Below are 22,863 nucleotides of genomic sequence, written 5' to 3'. Positions count from 1 at the left end.
GGGGCCCGCCCGCCTCCCGCCGCCGGTAACCGGCCCCGCCGCCGCTGACCGGCCCTGCCTCGCCCGCCGCCCCACAGACGCCCCGCGGAAGGGCCGCGGCCGCCATCGCTCCCTGCGCTGGCCACCTCCCTGCCGCAGGGGATGCCTTGTTATTACTGCTGCTACTGTTATTACTGTTATTGTTTCAGTTGTTGCTGAAGGTTACACTAACCCATGCAAGTTAAAGGATGCCAGAGGCCTTTGCTCTGTACTCATCAGCCTCGTGGTCACGCCGTGTAAGGGATCCTGTTTCCAACCTCTCTTGCGCCTGCTCATCTCACCCCTGTGCTGCACAAAGTGAACACCACTGAAGCAATCCAGCTTAAAAAAGTGCACCTAGGTTACCAGTTTAACCAGTAGTGCGTTAACTGGTAATCAGTTAACCTTGTTACCACCTAGGTTATCAGTGTAAAAGAATGGTCCTATGGCATCAAAAGCTCAGAAGCAGCCCAGGTGGCCAAGCCCCTATAAATAATCAGCCTTTTCTCCCAGCAGCAGTTTCTGTTACTTTTACTGTGTACTGAAAGTGTAACTTTACATTTAATGGCTGGAGTGCTGTCTGAAATTACACCCTTTAAAAGTTATTTCTTGAAATTATTTTATGGCTGGAGGCTATTAGGCCACACACTCCTTACATTCAATGACAGTTTGTTGGTAGTTTTCATTCGCAATTGCTTTCATTTTTCTTTTAGTCTTTTAGTGGATCTTTCATACAAAAAATAAAGCAAAGCTTTTTATTTTTTTAATAGGGCAGTATGACTGCAGGTAAACAAGGTGCAGTAGTTGAGGTATCCAAAGCCACTGTTTACATGTGTTTGTGCTTTACTGGATTTCAAACTGGGAGTTTCTCTCCAACAGGGTGCAGTGGGAACAGGATGTGCCAAGAATAGGTCCACTGCACTGACTTTACCTTGCATGTAATATGATACTATGTATTAATACATCACCATACTCTTTGTAGTACTTTAAAAGATAACAGTCACTTGTATGCTATTTTATGTTCCAAGCCTTTGAATGGATGTACTGGACTGACCCCTCTGCCCACCCAGGACTAGACACCTGCAGAGTTACAAAACAGTATTTTGGAAGTACATAATGAAATACATATACGCAGGGATGCACATGCAACCTAAACTTGGGTATTCCCACAGAGACTCCTCCATTTGTGCTTTTATTAGACTGGGGAAGAAGCAACTGACGGCAAATGACTGCTGTGCAGTTGTAACATCACTGCCACCAAATAATACTAGAGTTTTCTGGCATCATTTTACTGTAAGTTCAAAATAAATGCCAGCAGTATCTCTTTAAAAGAAACTCCAGAAAGCTGACAAAGCATTTCTTATCTACGAAATAAGAAATTGAAAATACAGTGGCATACTTGAAAAATATCATGCTTGACCACTGAGACATTCAGATTTTATTACTAAAGCTTCTCCTAGGTCTTAACACAAAGAACTACATCTAACAAATTTCCTGTCAACTTGATTTGGATGTTTGTGAATCCATGTTGGTCCAGTAAACATCGATATTCAGATCTACTTCTCTCCTTCCCCTCTGTCTGCACAAGCATGTTCAACGACTGCAGCAAAGCTGTGCTTCTCTTTTTCTTCTCATCATCCAGCACCATTTCAGCCAGCAAAAGATGACAGCCTAATTTAAAAACAAATGCATGCAGCAGTGCTAATCCATTATCAGACAAGAGAGAACCTCAGTTACCCTACAGAAAGGTGCAAACTAAAGGACATTGATTTTATTTCTCTTTTACTGATTTGCCCTCAGCTAACTGACATAATGTATAAACCATGATCCTTAAGGGGAAAAAACAACAACCACCACCACCAAAATCATGAAATTACCAGTTATAATATCAAGGGATCAAAGCCTCACARGTTACCTTATGGCTGTGCTTCAAAAAAGAGAGGCAACTAATTCTTTGGATCTGGTATGAGTTASGGAAAAAATATGGGATGAACAGCACTGCGATTTACTTTGACTATATCACTGCTTCAGACTTGTATTGTAATTGGGCCACAAAGTGGTGGGCAGATCCCTGATGGCAAGCATGGCAGAAGAAGAGAAGCAGCCGACCTTTCACTTTCCTTCTGTGGGGACTGCAGTCCTTGCAGGGGGCGGGAAATCTAGGTAAGGACAGAATTCAAGTGATTCTGTTCTCACGTAGCCTCTTCTTTCATCTTCAAACCCATGAGGGAAAAGCAAAGACAAAAGCATGGGCAGAGCGAAGAGAACTGACAAGGTGAGCACTTCTTTCTTCTTATCTTTTGGCCCTGTTTCTTATGCGACAGTCTCTATCCTAGCACAGTGGAGATAGGAGGCCACTAGGTGAGCTCAAAAAGGATCCATTTCGGAAGCGATTTGGTGCTGCACAGCACCCCTACCTCTGCTCTGACCCTTACAACAGTCCCCGTGGAGCCAGTCTTACCAGCCCACCTCACACATCCGGTAGTACAGTTAACCACAACACTGTGGTCTTTCAGAAGGGAAAAAAAAAAGGGGGGGATTTTTTTTTTTTTTTTTTTAATAGGGGGATTAAAATGCTAAGATTCAGCCCCATATCRTCAACTAACTACAGACACATATAAACCACTTATCCCATAATGAACTGATGGCACAATTACAAGTTTTCTTTGACAAAGAAAATACTCAAGCACGCCTGAGGTGAACCTGAACACGAGTCTCTGTCCAGTGGGATTCTCCAGCTCAAACATAGGCATCCAAAATTTGAATAGCTCTATTTCAGCTAGYCCCTTTTAAAACATCTTCTGTAGCCCTTGAGGCAGTTTTGTATTGCCAGTCTGGAAAAGGAGTTTCTGAATTTTGAACAGCCTGAAAGGAAGGCACAAACAGAATAGCCCTCCTACTTGGCCACAGAATTTGGAACATCTAGAAAACAACAGGATAATCTGCAAAAATCACTGCCAACCAGGAAGATTCATAAATTCACATGGTAAAAGACTAGCATAGGGAAGAAAAAAAAACTCTGCAGTTAACAGTTGTTTTCTAATGTAACTGAAATTCTTTCATGAAAGGGATTGAAGCAGAACTACCTTTCAGCTCTTCCAGTTAAGAAGTTTTGCCCATGATCAAAAGTTACTAGTCATGTACAATTCCCTGAATTAAAAGTCATATAATTCAGATTATAAGGGTTTAGCAAAAAMATTAGCTTCCAGCCTAAAGGTAGGAAAACTATGTCAAATGCCAGCTACCTAAAAACATTTTTTTTTTTTTTAAATATACATAAAATGCCTCCACTACTACCAAGAAGTCAGCGAACAGAGCCAAAACTGAACTGATGGCTCACAAAAGCTTTAGCCATTAGCTTCTTTATCACAAGCTTATATGTGCTGAGTGGTCAGGGGAGGTAGAAAATTAACATAAAACAAATGACTGCAGTAAGGTACTTAACAGCAAAAGCCACCTGTTGTTAGCAAAGATTTGCCTACAAATATTAGCCTCCTTTGTAAGGCAGTCAAAGTTCACTGGCAAAATGATGCTGGATCTCTCTAATATTACAGCATTTTATTTCAATAAAACTCATTGTTTACACCTTGAGAAAGTTTCCTTTTTATAAAGCATAGCAAAGCTGTGATGCAGACACCATGCCCACAGGGCTAGAATTCTWAAGTATAAAATGCTGTGCCCCAGAGTACACTGAGTTTGTACAGTAGCCAAGCACACTTTTATTCTGTTTTTAGAGTGAGTAATTTAAAGTCAGTGAGTCAGTCATTTTACTTAGAGGCACAGGTTTAAGTCTGCAACAATTTCAGGTACACCAGGTTTGAAATGGCAATGCTATGACTCAAACAGTTTCCAGTTGCCTAAAGAACAGCATTGTGAACTTGATGAATAGCTTTATGAAAGGAGACATCTAATAACTAATTTGTATTAGAGACACATTCAAGGTAAGTACAATGGTAGACATCATGTCAATGCAAAAAAAATGTTTCTAGTTTTATTCAAGTATCTGGATATTTTCCTCGCAAAGTGACTTATACCTCTAATGTTTTAYCTACTTAAATAGAAATTGTTTAAACTTCTTCACAGAAGCTCTTCATGAATGCAATCTGGCCTATCAGGGCAGTCTGATTATGTTTCTTTGATTTCATGCAGCTGAAACTCTGTACTAAGCACGTTCCTTATAGGGTAACTTGCCTCGTTCAATGCTCAAAGAGCAAAGGAACTTCACCAGATAAAATAACCTAATGTGGAGCCTGATGTGAGTAATTCTTGACCCTGATCATCAACTCTCTTAAACTGCTGAGGTCAGCAATCCAGCCCACATATTGCTTCTTTTACAACGGCTCATCCTGTAGTTGTGTGGCAAGCAAAAAAACTCAAGTCCAAGACAAACACTAGTTTTAAAGTGAATTTCAATCTCCAGGAAAGATTCTACCACAAAATACATTTTAAATAGAAAAAAAAAATATCAGTATAGTATCATGAAAAGAAAAATGGTAACATCAATGGACTTCTCTCTCCAATTAAAAACTAGAAATAGCAATTTCTTCATGTTCTATATGTAATTTCAGAGATTTTTTTTACAGATCTTCAAATTCTCAAAGAAAAAGAAAGCATATATGGATACTTTAATTAGTTTCATATTTTTTCTGGAAGTAAGGAACAAAGAAGAACAGCTCTTCGCTCCTTGGAATGCACTGGTTGKAGGTCAAAGGCTACTGAGGTCTAGAATGTTGTTGCTGTTCTAAGAGCTTCAGCGTTTCTCACCTTAGAGCTTTGCTTTTACTATTGCCTGAGGAAACACATGCCTAGGTAAAGATATACTTGAGTGCTTCTCACTAGTCCCACAGAAAACTGAAAAAGAGGTCTAGTAACRCCAAACTGATACAGATGATAGTATTCATTTTAATTTCTAATACAACAAACAATAGTCTCTGAATATAAYGCACAACGGAGAATTCTCTGTATTTTCTTTTTTAAAAAGTGTAATGAAAGTAAGGTGTGAACGTAGCTTATGCAAAGTAGAGGTCTGAACTCCTCATACTATAAGGCTAGGCTTTAAATAACTTGCAAAACCAGCCAGAAGTAGATATGAAGGCCTGTAACACAGGAGCTCCAGACTGCACCAGACACTTTTTATATGGGTAGAAATCATTCCTACACAAACTGCAGTCAAAGCTTTATTAAAAACCCGAAAGTCTATGCCACTATAACAGGTAACAGTTAAAAATGATCCTAAGCAGCTGACAACATCTGCTGATTAATAAGCATATAGTACAAATGTTATGAAAGTTTAGTGTCCCAGGTTATTAGTGTCTGGGCACACTAAGGTGACTGACTTTTCTTGAAGCACAGAACAGCATCTAGTAAGTTTCCTGTCATCTTAATTTGTACATTCATGAATCCATAGTTCTCCAGGAGGTGTTTATATTCTGAGCCACTTCTCTGCTTGCCTTCAGTCATACTGAGGGACTGCAGGACAGCTCTAGGAGGATGCATCTTCTGTTCATCAAGCACAATTTCTGCCACTAGCAAGGCATTTCCTGCATTCCCAAAACAACCAAAAGGGGTTCAGTAAAAAATAAATTAAATCTAACTGCAAGTGTATATTTTTTGTTGTTCTTGTTCAGAGTTTGACAGAGATGAAGACCGATATTTTATTTTAGTAGAAGCCAGGAATAAATGTGCCATTTCAGTAATCTTCCCTGGAAGCAACCACTGAATGYCAGAAGAAAGGGGGAGCTTAGAGCACCATCTCTGATCTTCAGTAAAGTTTAGATTACTTCCTGATCATGATCTGAAGCTCAGTCTTGTTCCCAATTGAACTAATCAGCTTCTGAAACCTGCCATAGCACCATCTCACATAACAAGGCGAAGACAGTCATCCACAATTCTGTTTTGTTATTTAAGAATTATCCTTGAAGGCCTAGATTTAATATTGAATGCTACCCTATGAAATAACTACAGCTCCTGTTGGATTAGGGAATTGGCAAGGCATTACAGTCAGGTGTTTTTTCCTTTCTCCTACATTTTGCACTTTTTTTTGATCTTTTCTACTGTCCAAACGCAAAAGAATGAACAAGATACTACATATTTCTCAAGAAACTTGTGCATAAGGTAGTGAATTCCAACATGCCATATTTTGGGTACTACTGAAACTACTAGAAAACTGCCTCCTCCTGATTAAATTCAATTGCCTTTATCTAATGAGACTAATCACTACACATGTGAAATAAGCATGTGCTTAAGTACTTCAAGATAGAAGAGAGTAAGAAAAATACTAAGGGCATGAGAAATGGAGCAGATTAAATGGTTATATGCACAATTTGCAAAGGCTTCTTTAATATTAGCAACTTTTTGTTTCCTTTTCAGGGGCAATATAATGCAAGCACAGGCATTCAAGTAAATACAATTTGGACCAAAAAAATATGTATTCCTTTTTAATATGAACTTTATTATCATCATTAACCATACCCCTGCAAATTCACAAGACAAAAAAAAACTTACCTGGTTTGCAAACAGATGATATTTTGCTTAATAGCATATGAATTTTTTCATCAGGCCAATCATGAAGGACACGTGAAAGAATGTAAAGATCTACTTCTGGAAGGTTATCCTTGAAGAAGTCACCTGTTGGAAAGCAGAATTGTATCTATAAAAATCAAAACAAACAAAAGAAAAAGCACAACTTGTGGAGGAACTGGTTACATGTACAATCTGCAAAGGSTTTTTATATAGATTCCATGACTAGCAACTTTTTGTTTCCTTTTCAAGGGCAATGTAATGGAAGCACAGGTATTCAAGTGGTGCAGTGATTTGTGACTACAGTTACAAGGACAGTATACTTGAAGAAYAGATGATAGTTAAGAATTCAGTAACATGCAGGAATGCAGAGAAAAAAAATAAAGCAAGAATGGTAAGTTAAAAATCTTTTGCAGGCACCACATTAGTGTTGCCTTATCTAGGCAACAATAAGAAGTCTGAAATAAAGACTTGCAGCAAGCCTACATCTCCTGCAGGACCCATAAACATGACTAATTCACACTACCTTATTTATCCACTTTCTCCAGCCATAGCAGTTGTTTTATTTGCCCTGCAGGTTTACGGAGAAGTAGAGAATAACTCTAATTAGCTTGGGTAAACCCATATTGCCCTGTGATAAAAGACACACACTTGGGTAAACCCCATGGTGATGTGCTGAAAGACAAATATTCAGGTTGGCTGCTTTCTACAGCAGGTAAGCCTGCTCTGTGCTTCAGAATAATAGAAATAAGAGGACAGAAGTCACTTTATATTTTTTTTTACATTTACCTGATATAAATGTCACTGGAGCTGTGCATTTTCCTGAAGACTGAAAGTAAGAGGTGTTTGCAATGATTTCTGGAAGATCAAACACAGTGACCTTCAGATCTGGGTATAGTTGTACTAATTCATGAGCCAGAGCCCCAGTACAACCTATTGGAAGGAAGAGAGAGGGTGGGAAGAGAGGAGAGAGAGAGAAAAAAAAAAAAAAAAAAAGGAGAGAGGTCTTTTGTCACAGCATTTGCAAGCATTTTTAAAGACAAAGCTCAATCTAACTATAGGATAAGAGCATGAAGTTAGAAATAGAAGCTCCACAAGGAACATTGACCATAGCACTTCCTAGTGGATGGGTCTTAGCTTAGGCAACACAGGTACTATTCCATACTCCGTCACAGACCCGCAAACATAATAAGCCACCTAACTGCTTAGTGGGTCAGTTTCTTTCCTTCTAAGAGATTAATGAAACCACCAAATCTTTTAATATGTGGGTATAGAGCATTACAGACACCATGGATCATTGACAACTAAACTCTTGCACATGGTCACTGAGAGGATGCTGTCTGGACAAGTGGCAAAGGATGCATCACATGTGTTAAATTCTTTGACACAGAGTAAAGTCTTCCTCCTTCACTGAAACTACTCTCTATGCAGTATCACCTGTTCCATGCAACCCTTGTACACAGTGAAAAAGGGCAGTAACAAGCAAAGTTTCTTCAGGTATATTGCTGGTCTTCACAATTTTGGTGGTCATCTTTGGATATTAAGAATACAAAAGAAAAAACAAACCCAAACAAAACCTACAAAAACACACAAACTGAAATCCATTCTAGAGGATTCCAAAAGTTTTGTTCTAATCATTGCAGTGTTTGAAGTGTGACACCACCACATGGAATAATCCAGAAATCACTAGTGCTTCTGAAAATCCTGAAGAGATGACAAAGGGCAGCAACAGTGCAGTTGAAAAGGGAGTTTCCATTGCAATACACGATGAGGTGAGCCACAAACCTTCYGTTTCCTATGTTATCTCAGCTATGTCAGTACTGATKGTCAGCAAACATTTGAGTAATAAATTGATGTTATATAAGCAACTCTGCTTTCAGCTAAGTACAGTTAGCCCTTCTATTTGGGCATTACAATAACCAGACAAATATCACTAGACAGTTTTACTCCAGTTTTAATAAATAAAATATGGAGATGAAGTCAAATTTTCCCTATAATTTAGGAAAATACAAGAGGCAATACCTCCTAAGTCACAGGCAGACTTAAACTGAGAAAGATCAAAGGCTGTAGCCACATCTCTTGCTGTCAGGTGGGCAATGCTGTGCATGGCAGCCATAAAGCGCTGCTTCACCTCCTGGCTCTGATAGTAGTCCTATAATAAAAAAAAAATATATATATACACATATATATTTTAAATCCACCCAATAGCCAGACTTTGTTTTCATTATTAAGACTAAACTAAACTAGTACTATGTCCAACGSAGGGAGCAGGAGTTATTCTACACCACTAACATGAAAAATCTAAAACTGAATAATTAGTTCGAAGTGACATTGACCAGTTGCTCATCCAAGTTTCATTGTAGTGAGAAGCAGAATTTTACATCTTCTCCAAAACTCCAATCAGAAATATCTTTTGCAAGGCTTTAAAAACAAACAAAAAAAATCAACAAYGAATATTTTGGATGTTTTAGATGCAGATTTGGAGAAGCTTCAAACAAGGCATCTCTACATCTTAATCTTAAATTGGAAAGCACAGATCTGAGTTTCTCCCATCAGTCTTATGGGTTTTTGTTTTGTTTTTTAAATATATTTTCAAATTGCTTTCATTGAATTCTGACATTTATTTTCCTATTGCAAGAAAGTGACTAAGCAATCAGATAGTATTTTAAAATAGGGGGATTAAAGCTCCTATTGTTTTTGGAAGGTTGAAAAGTACTCAGCACGAGAACTTCATGCCTTTTAGCTCCCCAATGATGCTTAGATCTCACTCTCATTCAGCCCTCAGCTGCCTGTGGCTTTACTAACCATATAATGGAAGGAGCACCAAGTAGTGGCACCAGCACATAGACATAGCAAGTATATTCTGCCTGGACACACTATCCTGTGCACGAATGAGTCCAGGCCTAAATTGTTAGTAATTCCAGGTGGCAGGAGCTGGTGTAATGACCCAAGTGAAGGCATTAATCTGGCTAAGTAACACAGGAGAAGATCCAATTCACCTATCTTAAAGTATCTAACTTGCATATGAATTCAAGTGCCTACTGAAGCAGTCTTACTAAACCAAAGTACCTGAGTTMCCTTTTATGCAGCCTTGGAGGAAGTAGTCCTCCACAAAGATGTGTCCACAAGAAATGAAGGCACTAACATTAGGCTAACAGCATCTTCTCGCTTTGCCCTAAACCAGGTTTTCCCGCTCAAGTTCTTCACAACTACTACTGATACAAGTAAGAATTTAGACTACCTTAAATAAATCCTCTGTTTTCTTTCCAAAGGCTCGATGATTCTGCCTGGCTCCTTCTTTGACAGCAAATTCCAGGTTTGTGAAGAGAGGCCAAATGTGGTCATTACAGTGCATAATGTAGCCATGAAGGGAATATTTACCATCTGAAGTCAGATAGGTATTTGTAGTATCTGTATTACTGTAGCCTTATCAGTAGGAAAAGAAAATGCAATTAGTTCTGTTTCAGTGCTTGCAGTTGTCAGTATCTGAAAGCATGTTTTCATGTGCAGCTAGTAAAAGCAATCTTGRGATCATAGTATCTTCTTTGTATAACCTCTCCTATGCAATAAAGTTCTCAATTTTACAGGAACAGAATCCAATAAGAATTTCATTTTTACAAAAGAAAAAAATAATGAAGATAGACAGGCACTGCTATTTTTCCTCTTGCTAGGAGGTCTCATTTATACAGCTATTGTTGAGGGAAGATTATTAGAAGTTCCTCAGTCTTGGCTACATTTCTCCTCAATTACACCTCTTCCTTCCCCCAAACTCAAGCTTTCTCCATCTCTCTGCATGTTTTGCACCTTTAGGACTTTCTCCTCGGTCTTGTCCTCTAGAAAAGTTCAAAGACTTGCATCCTCTTAGCACTTAACCTTTTCAAGGCTTACCACTCAAGCAAAACATATGGTAATAAGTACAAGTGTAGACTGAAAAAGTTAATTCTGCAGTTGACTTGCTCACATACRTGCACCTCCACCATGATACCAGTTAAGAGTCCCAGCATTTAAATTGCAGTCTATAAAGATGGACATGTTCCAGTGTTCTCCTCTCAGTAATACTCAGAGGTTCTGCTAAAGCTGGTGCTTCTATATTGCTACATCAGCAAAGAGTATTTTGTTCTCATTTTATGCTATACATTTGGGTCATTTACACTGCTCACTAAAACTGCCCACACAGATTTTCTTTTTTAAATCTAGCAGTGGCCAGTATTTTGTCCAACGAGGAAGCAGGGCACAGAACCTAGATGTCAGCGTCAACAGTGATCTCAGGGCTCCAACAAAGGAGACTTGAGGTACTCTCACTTAGACTTGCCTGYCTCCAAATAAATCAGTTTCAGCTTCCACCATTTCCCCAAATGCAAGTTACCCACAACATCACGTTGGTCCCCAGGATAAAGCAGTGATTTTCAAGGCATTTTTCTAGTACTACACAAGAACTTTTCTGCCTGACTCATGAGACCAAGGAAGTAAAAAGCACAGCTTCATCAATTTGATCCTTCTTCCTCCCTCTCCCCTTTACATATAAGGCAGTAAGAAGTCACCCTGAGGTGTTTTCTTCAGCAATCCAAGRGCAGCACATGCATCAAGGAGTCTTTCTGTCCCGCACAAGGAAGCTCCAATCTCATTTGCGATATCCACAGTATTCAGTGAMCCCTTCTTTTTCAGATGATCAAACACTTTCAGCTTAGAAGCTACAAACAAAGCCTGCGTGTGAAAAGTACTAGTTAATCAGTTACATAAAAAAACTGMAATCAAGACCTATAACTCCACTTCTTGTCCGATACAAGCACATCCTAGAAACATTATTCCTAAAGTAGTCGTGTAAGAGTAACAATTCCTAACTGTTATGATTCCTTTCCTTTCCTCTCCTAGCAAGTTTCAGTATCATATAAATGGGAACATGAAAGATTCTGGAACAATYTAGAGATTTTGTATAATGAGGATCTATTTTTTCCAGATATTCAGCCAATGGCGAGCTGTAAGCATGTTCCACAGTTAAACGTGCATATTTCTGAACTGATGCTAAATAAAGGCCATAATTGATTTATCTGCAAATGTACAGAATTTAAAAGCCCTAAGAATGTTCCAGTTACTATAAGAGACTAGTCGCTGCTCAGCTTGCAGARGAACACAATCTTAGGAGCCAAACTCTACTGTACTGAGACCCACAGCAGGACAGATACATAAGAAATGGAGGCAGAATAGTTATCGTCTGTGGGGAGGGGAAAACAAACAAACAAGCACCCCACAAACCACAAATAAACCACAACAACAACACATGTAATGCAGCTGAGTATGTTGGAAAAAAAACTCATCTGAACTTTCAGAGAAATATTTCCCATTGATTCAACATGAGACTCCAGCCTGAAGTCCTAGTGTGAAGGACCCACTACTGTGAAAGGAAAACTTGCTTTCTGCTTCTATATACAATTGCCTCTGCCTTTCATTGCATAAAACTCCAGCAGTACCATTCCCGTGAACAGTGCACTTATATGCATAAACAAAATGCTAGCGATTTTCCACACTTTGCATTCAACTTTGAAAACACTATGTGGCACTCTACTCCTTCAAATGTATCCAAACATATTCCTTATGAACGCATCATGCTTGAAGGGTCTGGCACTAGCCCTGGCAATACCTGCTAATACAGCCTGCTGTTGTTAGCAGTTAATTTTCATTCTTGCCTGATCAAAACAGGTTTCAWTTCACTTAGCTGCATTTCGCATACAACTAAGAAAGTTAATTACTCCAATTTATAGCCTAATACACAGCAGTCTCCTGTAGTATCCAAACACGCTGTAGAAAGTCTCCTAATGTTTTTACTTCTCAAATCAGAATAACAATATCACATGGGCAGTCCAAGTTTAATAAAAGAAAGCCAATACTGAAAACACTTCACACGCTAAAAGTTTCAGCTATTTTAGTTTCAGACTCTCTAGAGCTTCTACTTAGTTTTTAAAGACATTCTTGCACAAGCTCAAATATTTCACATTACCTGCTAGTATATGCTAAAATCTACTGAAACAATCATACCTTAGGCACACTAGTGGGTAGGATTTTTGGAGGAGTCTGTTTTTACCTTTGAAGCTTTAAAGCCATCCATCAGCTCTAGAATTGTAGATGGAACTTTTGCTGCATTTTCCARTACTCCATTTTGATTTTCCAAAGGTACCATAAAACCAGTTTTGACACTGTAACTCTCTTCTGAATTGCACGCAGGCCCTGAATGATGTGTCCYACTATTGTCCGGCTTGTTAGCACCTTTATGTCCTGCAGGATGCGAAGATTCACTTTCCCCATCACTTAGGTTCTCAAAAGTGTCCACAGAAGGGATAGAGTCATGCTTTGTGTGTTGTATGCTATGTTTAGGAGGTGGACAGTACAATTCTACTAGCTTTTTGCAGAAGTGATTCAGAGGAAATCCCACCACATTCAAGAAGTCTCCATGGACATACTCAACGAGCATTCCACCGAGGGCCTGGATTCCATAACCACCAGCTTTGTCCCTGGGGAAGAGAAAATAGACAAAAAAGCTGTGCCTAACTAAAGTAAGGACAGAAATTGATAGTAAAAACAGCACAAAGTAGCCCACGAGCAGTGTGGAATCTGACAAAAAACTAGCTGGTTCAGTGGATTAAAGCTGCTAACTAGGCTCAACATTTCAATTCATGAATTGCAATACAAACATAAGGATCAATGTTTCTATTAGGAGTAGGTTGCCTCTGGTCTGTGAGCTTCAGAAAGGGCAAGTGCTAAAATCCCCTAAAACAAAACTACATCATCTGAYTGCAGTCAAGCTGTTGCCATTAGTTACAAAACATTCTCCATGTCCTGGCTACACAGCAGAGAGAAACATCAGAGACCAACATGGCCAGTGCATTACCTAACCGCACAGAGGATCTAGTCCTATAACAGGGCAAAGATCCTCAGTAGTTTCTTAGCCCCAAGAGAACTCAGACTGAAGAAAACACTTTCAATCTCAGAGGACTAAGGTATGTGTCTTTTGGCTTTCAGTCACGTGAGGATCAAAAACAAAGGAAGTTACGCTGCTCCTCTCCAAGAATGTCCTGTTCAAACACAAAATCCACGCCTGTCCTCTCAGCCATATCCATAGCCTTGAGCAATTCCAGTGTAACCCCAGTGAGCCCAGTAAAATTATGGTTCACTTCATTATTTGTATTACAAGACATTTAAGAAAACAATTTGGTGCAAGTATTTCATGGTGAGCAGTCTTGGACATTTCTCTTCAGATGCAGGTATGCAAACCCACTGCCTAGCATAGACCTGAATACATGCTGATACTATCACAGCCAATCAAGTTAGCAGTTTTTGTAAAACACAGACAGTTTTGCCCACCTCAGAGGGGAAGGGAAGCAGAACCAGGCCTTTTTTACCTCTTAGGAAAAGAAACAGGCAGTTGCCCAGTGGCCCTACACACAACATGGAATGAGTGACAGGCCTGCTTTCATTTGCCAATTAGACAACCCACAAAGTATCTGGGGGGCAGGTACAAGAAATACATTTGTTAATGAGTTCTGCTGAAATGAAGAACATTTTCATACTGCAGTAACACAATAAATTAAGACAACATTCAGAATTAGTTCTGGAGTAAGGAGAGTACAACTGGCCTTAGTTTTGTAAGCCTGTGTCTTCTGTATATATAGACTGGGATTTTTCATTTTACATTCTGTGACACCTAAAAATCTCACCTTGTCCATGTACTCTTAGAATAATTACAACTTAAAAGACCTATTTGCTTACATCATATCACTTTGAAGGAAGCAACTTTCAGAAATTATGCACTGAAAGAGATTTAGACATTTATATGCCACATTTTATTACTTTAAAACTAAATCTGAGGCTGCTCTCGGCTCTGTACGCGTATCTTCTCAAACTACAATGAAGTCGTTTTGGTTTCATTGCCACTCTTTACAACAAGAAAGCTACCAAAAAAAGCCACATTTATCTTCAGATACCTAAGAACAGCTTTATCTGTCTCTGCTCACAAGTAAAAGATCACAGAATTACAGGCCAAACAGGATAGCAGAAACCAATCCATTCATTATACAAGCCAGAAATATTTTTAATCACTATGACCCATCCATCTTGCTACAAACAGCCAGAAAGTAAGAGATCTTGCTGGATAGAAAAAAAACTTTGATCAGAAAGGGAAGTGAGGAACAACAAAAAAGAAAACATCTTTCTACAGCCAAAATGTTGGAGGATTTTAGTATCACAACAGCCTACCTCAAGAGCAGTCTTTCCCTATTGCTTCTTTTTTAGAGGAACAATATACTTTTAAAATTAGTTCCCATCTCTCAGCAATGATTATACATTATTTTATCTGCCAATTTTRTTCTTGCTATAACAATTAATCAAATCTACAAAAAGACACAGTTTTGTGATGTTGAAAAGTAAAAGACTTCATGATTACATGAACTAATAATTTATAGTCTTACTTTAAAATATTAACAAATGGTCATTTGAACTGCAATAGTGATTTAAAAGCCACAAGCACACACGCACTTCTTGTATAAGTACACAACCTGTATGGTTTGCCATGCAGACAAGGGCATGAGTTTTGTCCAGTGTTTTGCATAATTTATCCTTACAGTTCTCCCATTCACCTACCTTTGTTTGAATGAGTATCCTCTAACTATGTTTAGTGAGAATCAGTATGCAAGTTCCCTGAATACCTCAGATAGAGATAATTGTATACTGTAAGAGCACTTGCTGTAGAGTACTTCAGTCGTCATTTTTCAGGTTTGTTACAGCAGCAAAAATTTAATTAAGTTTCCCTTGTGCAATGCTAGTTCTAGACAACATGAACAGAAAATCTGTGTTGCATCACCCATGCTATCATCTATCATACACACAGCAAAATGCTGTACAACACAGAGCAGAGGCTAGTAAAGTATCCTGTCCTTAACCACTATGTGATAGCACCAGGTTCTTACTTACATGGGCTCCCCACTATGAATGTATTCCCATAAAAGCTCTTCAGATAGGTCAGAAAATTTCACTTTAGTCTCTTCATAGAAATCAGTGACTTCCAACTCCAGCTGATTATCTGCAATTAGAGAAAGCTTTCACTACAAACAAATTATAACATGAGGGTAATACTTTAGAAAACTAAAATATTTGAATTAATTTAATTTCACAGCCATTTGATAATTTCGCCTGAAGATTAAAGGTAGATACTGAAAAAAATATATAGAATAACTAATGGCATTCTGCAAGGACAGTAAAGCTATATCTGTTTACTTCACCCTGCACATACTCACTACTTTGTTTAATAACATGTTGTTATACATATTACTTCCTTAATAACACAAAGTTTAATAATAAAAATTGCACTGGGGGRAGGGGAAGGGATTTTCTACGCTTTRTAGCTATATCTCACAGTCTAGCAGGTTACTACTCTTGATGCAGTCCATCTTAATTACATGATGGCAGGACTATTTATGGGCTAATATATACATGTGCGCACATGTGTGTGTGTGTGTGTGTATATATATATGTATATCCTCCCCAACATTCAATATAGGCACCTCTACTCTTAAAGAAGCTTTAACCATGATGCATTAAGAACATCACACACACCTACATGCACAGCTGAATCTGTATTGCAAACTCATATCTAGCAAGTCTCTCAAACTATTTTTATAACTGTGAAATCACAGTAGAGCATTAGTACCATTTTTCAAGACATCAGGAATTTCCAACTTCCATATGTGCAAGCAATCATGAGAAAGTAACAGGTGACAAAGTGGTGCACAATTGGTTACAGCTGCTCTGCTCTGGTGCTGCTCTGCACCCCAAATCTAGGATTACTGCAGAAAGAGGCCGTTACAAAGAACATTCCAAAGAAAGCAGCCGTGAAAAATTAGGTATGCAATGGGTTGCTAGCATGTTAAAAAAATACTAACTGACTCTTCCTTCCCTGCAGGAACATCAGCATCTCTTGTTATTACTGTGCAGATCTCTAGTTATCTTTTTTTTGTAGCAGTGGAAATTCCTCATGCAGAGCATATAAGAGATTCACAATACAGATCAGGAGAAGACTGATATCCAACTGCTAATAGTATAAGCACAGAAAAAACACAAATTAAGGAAAAAAAGAACAAAAATCACATACACATCAATTACCATACACACACACAAACCTACATTTTAATTAAAGAGTTGTCATATAGAAAGATCGATTTAAAACATTCTTTTAATGTTGATAAAGGTATCAGTTCACCTGTTTACATATATGCAGTGCTTAATTACAGTACTACAATTACCAGCTACTGAAGATAGAGAAATCTTCCATTAATCACACTGCTTGAGGAATATATACCTCATCATCTTTTTACTCATCATTAGCTGCTTTGGCTTAATGTTTTAAGCTCCAAATGAGATTTGTAGTCACAGACCACCACTACAATTCTGTGCRGTTTTAACTTTCCTTTTAGAGTAAAAAGATCAGGGTTTTTTTTCTCCATATTTTTCTTATGAAACGCTTGATAACGTAAATTTTTCCCCAGGAGTTTCTTYTCCTGCGAGCACACCTAAGGGTACTGAAACATTGGTACTATCTTTGTTAAAACTAAAAGTAATCATTCCAATAAAGATTTTGTAAAGAAATATCAAGAGGAAAAAAAGAGTATGTCCACTGAAATTCGGGACAGTAGCCTTGCATGTCCCATTACTGGACCCTTGGCATGAAATCATATGTAATCGAACAATCCTAGGAGTAAATTAATGATCTGGTGTTCATTAAACCACTCATTTTATATCTGAATTATCTATTCAATATAAAATTTTTACTCCCTACAGYTCGTTAGGAAATTGAAACATTAAAAAAAAGTAACTCCAGGGCAACCTCTTGCAAGCATCAGTAAGGACAAGCAGAACATAGGAAGAAACTATTATACTAAGGTTCTGCTCAGTCTTGCATTCTTTAGTACGTTGCTTCCATTTCACTTAGGACATTCCCACAAGTTTACATTGTCTAGAGTAGCCCCAGAGCTTCCAGAAACAATTCTTGAAAGGCTATTGTATTTTGTCACCCTCTTTCCTTTGGGAAAACTGAACATAATAAAAAGGTTGGCTTTGGTGGAAAATATCCACCCATAACTTTGTAACATAAATTTCTTCTCAACTGGGAAGCCAACTCAGGCTGCTTACAAGAAGTTTTCACCCCATTTCTTCACTTGCACAAACAATCTTTATGAAAACAATCCATTTTTTTTCATAAAACACTGAATTCCAATAAAGTAACACACATACCTTTACTGCTGCAATGTATTATAGCCACTCCTGTGAAAACACTGTGCTCTTTCCCACTCAACCTATCAGGAAAAATTGCACATTAGGCAAGAGTTTTATGAAATTTGTCATCAGCATAAGTCTTACACATGACTATGTTACTATAACTTGGAAAAAAATAGATCACTATATAAATAAASCACTCAATGGCTCCGAGATGCATCCTAAACAAACAGATTTTATTTCTTATTTTAATGTAGTTGAAAAGATACTATCAAAAACAGAAAAAACATCATACAGATTCAACTATTTCAAATCTGCCTCATACTAATGTCCAACATACATCRTCTATATCTTGGGAAAGTATTCCGGGATACACATCTATTACTTTTCCCCACGTATGGAAAATTTCAAATGCATTGGGAGGAAGGGGAAGAGGAGAGAATCTTCTATCATTAAAGACAACTTCAGTGAAAGTTGACAATAAMGAGCTCTTGTTTAATCTAAGGTGTATAAATAAGTGGTAGATAACTACTGCTTATGCATTTATCTGGATGACTATCCCAGGATTGATGTGTTCAGCTCCCAGCTGAGCCTACTAATGGGCAAAAAGCCTGAGGTAACAAGGTCTCTCTCACTGTGGCTTCAAAGTGTCACACTCATTAACTCCGTAGGCTTTTTACATCTAAAGATTAGATCTTATATATCTAATGGATAAATAATCCAAGTGTAATAAACTTGAGTTGAAGAGACTAATTCGGCACCTAGCTTGCTACCATGCATGAACAAGATGAAAAAAACCTCTTAACTTTTCCCAGCAGTAAAACACACTAATATCGTTTAGGAAAAAGAACATGAGAGTTTTGCAGCCATATACTGCAGGGAATTTGTACAGCTCCTGCTGTAATAGGTTAACCTATACATTTGCAATCTTATGAAAATAAGAAACCTTGACAGCATCCTGTATGCATCTTGCTTATCAACTGGTTTCTCCAAGATCTGCTCATCCACGGTCTGAAAAGAAAAAAAAAAAAAAGAAAGATGAAAATACTCTATTAATTAATTCCTACTTTTCTGAAASGGAGGAAGGATAAAAGACTTTGAAACTATTATTTCAGCCCAGTCTTCAAACATGAGTCTACTGAGCAGAGAAAGAACCACAAATACTGTGTGACAAGCACATAATGAGTATAACTCTATATGCCACCCTCCACTATCAGGAGATTCAATAAAMAGGAGGGTAATACAATTTCTCCTGTCATCCATTGTTCACTCTTTGCAAAACACAAATATATACAGTATCTGCTAAGGAACATATCATCAGACATCTTATATGATTTGAACTTCCTGATGGTCAACAACTGCCCAAATAGAACATCACATACTAGCAGACTTGAGGCACTACTTATTTATAACTTGTGCCTCTGCAAGAAACATAATTTTTGTGACAAAGCTGTTTTGACATAGAACTTGCAGGTATTTCAGTGATGATTTCTCAGTGAAAAGTTCTCAAATTTATGTTCCAAGATACAAGCGTTTTAAGTACTTGTCATAATAAAACAACACTAAAATACATAGAGCTTCTTACCACAATAGTGTCTGCTCCTATAACAATATCAGGAGTTCTAAGGTGTTTCTGCAGAGGTAAAGAAAAAGAATGTATTTCCCAAAAAAAGCAATAGAAAAAGGTATACTAGGCAAGAACATATTAATATCCAAGCTAAGCAAAGGTAAGTTCATTAAGCTACATCTACAGCTCTAAGATGACCTGAAAAGGACTCATTTTATTTCTCCTTTTGTACCACTTACAAGATAGACACAATTGTTACCTGAGAAAGGTCTGCCCAAATAGTCTGTGTTCAGCACTTTTATAGRGATATAAATGGTTACTAAGTTACTGATGAACAAACATACCCAGGAAAGAAACAGTTTTTCATTCTTAACTCTGTCTTCAAAATGGCAACTGGAATTCCTTCAAAGCAAGTATTTTGTGTATGAAAATCAGAGAAAAAATATCAGAGGGCTTTAACCCTGTTTGCTTAGCCAAGTCTTGCCAAAGAACCTTTCTTTTACTATATCCCTTTCCCCTCATGTCCCCCAAAGAAACAGATATCAAAAGGAATCACAAACTGTCCATCTAGGGAAACTAAAATCAGGGGTAAAAAAAAAAAAAAAAAATTTTTTTTGACCCTTTCTTTCTGAGTTTTAAACTGTAAATAGTCCTTATTGTTTAGTTTTGTGTGTCATCACATCTACTGTGATTACTGAACATAGCATGGAATTACTTTTCTCTGAAATGGTAATCATTAAATAAAAAAAGTTTACAGAGGCAACTCTTATATTGTTTAAAATGGTATAGATAATTCAAACGATCATTTCTCTAGATCTAACAGAAAGAAGTGCCTTGAAATCATTATCACCAGCATAATGTTTTGCAATGAAAGTTCATTATACGTGAACTATCTAGGTTTAAAAATACACTCTGCTGATGTCACACCATTCTGGAAAGAATTTGACAGAAACCTGGATAACGATTTACTTCAGAGACTGTGCAATATTTGCTTTGAGGAATGGTGGCATCTGGCACAGGATTGCTTCAATGGATACAGTCCACTTTCTAAGATGAGTCATTAAGAAATTATTAGCAGCTTATGACATATTTTATGGGATCTTATGTGTGGGATCTCATTAGGTGGACTTTTGTATAGGTCCTTACATAGAAGAGCCTGATACACTGATATCTAATGATTCAGGGTAGGGGCAGATGTCAAACATCATCACACTGATATTATGAGTTGCAGCTTATGATATTTAGGGAACAGAACAAATGCCTTGATTACAGTCATGTTAGTTTCCCCCTTCTTAATAAAGGGTCTCTTTTTCCTCCAGAATACTTTATAGCAGTTACATTTTTGTGTCACCTTTAGCATTCCTCTAGCACCCTTTTATTCATTAATCCTCTTTTGTTGCAATTACTGTTCAATGCCAACTACAGCAAAACATTGCATTCAAAGCTATTTTGTACAGAATCTGTACTTAGTCAATAAATACATGGGAGAACCATTGAGATAAGAGCTAATCACCCCAGATACAAGTCATAGACTTGACTGTCGCAAGGAACTAGCAGTTGTATGTCTCAAGTCAGTGTAGGTATGCTGCTGACAAGAGATGCAGGCCATTTCTTGTGTTCATTACAATCCATTACTCAGTTATCACACCTCATTTTGACGAGATGAGTTAATTTCTTTATTAAAAAAAAAAGCAGAATACATCCATTTACTTTACCACAAAAAAAGCACATAAAAAGGATGTGCAAATGAAATTACTAACATGCATGAAAGGCAATAGTAACTGCTGGAATAGCTGATCACTTACTACATGCATTCTGTTTGCTACTTCAAGAGCTTTCTGTCTTGCTGTTTCTATGGCATACTCATAAGGAGCTGCAAAAGATGACTTTTCAAGAGTCTCCTTAAACCAAGATGGAACAACCTCAAACCGTAGACCCTGCAACAAAGACAGGAGAGCCATGCAGTCAGTCTGTAAAAGCTAGATATTAAACAACTGAAACAAATTGGGTTATAGCTCTTTCTAAATCTTAACTTTCCCTTCATATAAGAGGAGGGAATAAGGGAATGTATATGTATCCTGTACAAGCAATGCAGAACAAAAAGCATCCTCATCAGAATCAACTTTTACACTGGCATACTTATTTTATGCTTTCTATTTATTGGAAGCTAATCATGCAATTTCATTGTTCTTCTCTATAAAAGAGAAACTGCATAGCATTTACACACTCCACAAGTAGTCTAAACCACACTGTGTTCGTCCTTCACACTTTACTAACCCTATAGCAGTACATGCTTTAATGGAAGTCTATCTACACATATCTACATTATTATACATATGGCTRTATAAAAACACTGAAAAGCCAGTATCTGCATGCAGTTCTGTCACTAAAAACCTTTTTCCTCTCTCTCCTTCCCACCATTCCACCAATGGACGGGGTTTGTTTTTAGTAAGAAACCAGCACATGTTTCTGCCTCTGTGCTACCATCCTCTTCATATTTTGCAAGTAATACCTAAGAAAACCCAGTATGTATTATAACACACTCAGGCAATATTTAAAAAAAAAACCACTTGCCATCTTTCCAGTACGGCCTGCATATTTCTCTCCAGAGTTTGGGTTTATGATTCCTCTGTATTAATACACATACAGAGCACTTTAGAGAAACTATGAAGCTTGCACTAAACCCTCCCAAACTCCTCCGTTATGTCCCAAAAGTAATCATGGTGGCATGGCACTTAGCAGGCTGAGCAAACCCTCCATTCACCCTATTGCAGGCCCTYCCCTTCAGCAAGAAACTTTAACCTCTTGCCCATTAACGCAATAGCAAATTAAGACATTTGTTTACAGAGAGGAAAATAATGGTTAAACGGGAAAAGAACTGGGATAAAAACATAGCGTTTCATGCCTGCACGTGCCAACAGCCACCCACCTCAGAAAACTGAAATGCTTATCGCCATTGCCAGCAATAACCAATAAATAAATATTAAACCAGCTGCAGTAACAGCTACGACTGGCTGTTTTAACCCACACCAGCTAATGGCGGACCGGCACCGACCAACGGCCGCTAGCACCGGCCGCGCAGCCGTTTAACGGCCGCTGGGGCGCAGCGCGCACGGCGCCTGCGCAGGCCGCGCCTCCCGCTCTGCCGTGCGCGGCCCGCGGGCACTCACCGCGTTGGTGAGGATCTCCTGCCGGCGCGGCGAGGCGCTCGCCAGCACCACCCGCTTGCTGACCAGCTTGCCCAGCACCGGCTTCAGCGCCATGGTGGCGGCGGCGGCGGGGCCCGCGCCTCCCGCTGCGCCGCGCAGTGCGGAGCGGGGGCGGGAGCAGCGCCCTTTATAGCGCCCTGCGCGGGGCGGAGCGGAGCGGAGCTGAGCGCGGCCCGGCCGGGGCTGCAGGAGGCCCCGGGCACGCAGCGGCGTCAGCGGAGTGAGCGGCGCCGTGAAATGGCGCCTGCCTCGACCTGGGCGCCGGGTCGCTTCCTAGGGGCCGGCCTTGAC

The 22,863-nt window shown here is 38.7% G+C and overlaps 1 protein-coding gene across 4 annotated transcripts; it reads right to left on the bottom strand.

The window, feature by feature from the left end:
• Positions 1-789: 789 nt before the first annotated feature.
• Positions 790-22,663, bottom strand: ASMTL (acetylserotonin O-methyltransferase like). 4 transcript variants are annotated; one of them, XM_026035342.1, is made up of 14 exons: positions 22,293-22,342; positions 21,938-21,992; positions 21,169-21,300; positions 19,382-19,429; positions 18,743-18,807; positions 17,815-17,876; positions 15,499-15,607; positions 12,617-13,043; positions 11,079-11,241; positions 9,779-9,963; positions 8,560-8,689; positions 7,327-7,470; positions 6,523-6,645; positions 4,738-5,558 (listed from the first exon to the last, which is right to left on the bottom strand). In XM_026035342.1, the coding sequence occupies exons 2-14, from the start codon at positions 21,938-21,940 to the stop codon at positions 5,341-5,343; spliced, it is 1,809 nt and encodes a 602-aa protein (XP_025891127.1). In that variant the 5' UTR covers positions 21,941-21,992; positions 22,293-22,342; the 3' UTR covers positions 4,738-5,340. The 4 variants fall into 4 exon arrangements, with proteins under 4 accessions (XP_025891126.1, XP_025891127.1, XP_025891125.1 ...); XM_026035341.1 differs by lacking the exons at positions 4,738-5,558; positions 21,938-21,992; positions 22,293-22,342 and adding exons at positions 790-1,689; positions 22,534-22,663; XM_026035340.1 differs by lacking the exons at positions 21,938-21,992; positions 22,293-22,342 and adding an exon at positions 22,534-22,663.
• Between the last annotated feature and the right edge of the window lie 200 nt (positions 22,664-22,863).

This window comes from Nothoprocta perdicaria, unplaced genomic scaffold, assembly GCF_003342845.1.
Source record: "Nothoprocta perdicaria isolate Ctin4 unplaced genomic scaffold, notPer1 scaffold_159, whole genome shotgun sequence".
Classification (NCBI taxonomy): Eukaryota; Metazoa; Chordata; class Aves; order Tinamiformes; family Tinamidae; genus Nothoprocta; species Nothoprocta perdicaria.
Note: the sequence above shows the minus strand (reverse complement) of the source record. Positions and strands in the feature narration are given on the sequence as shown.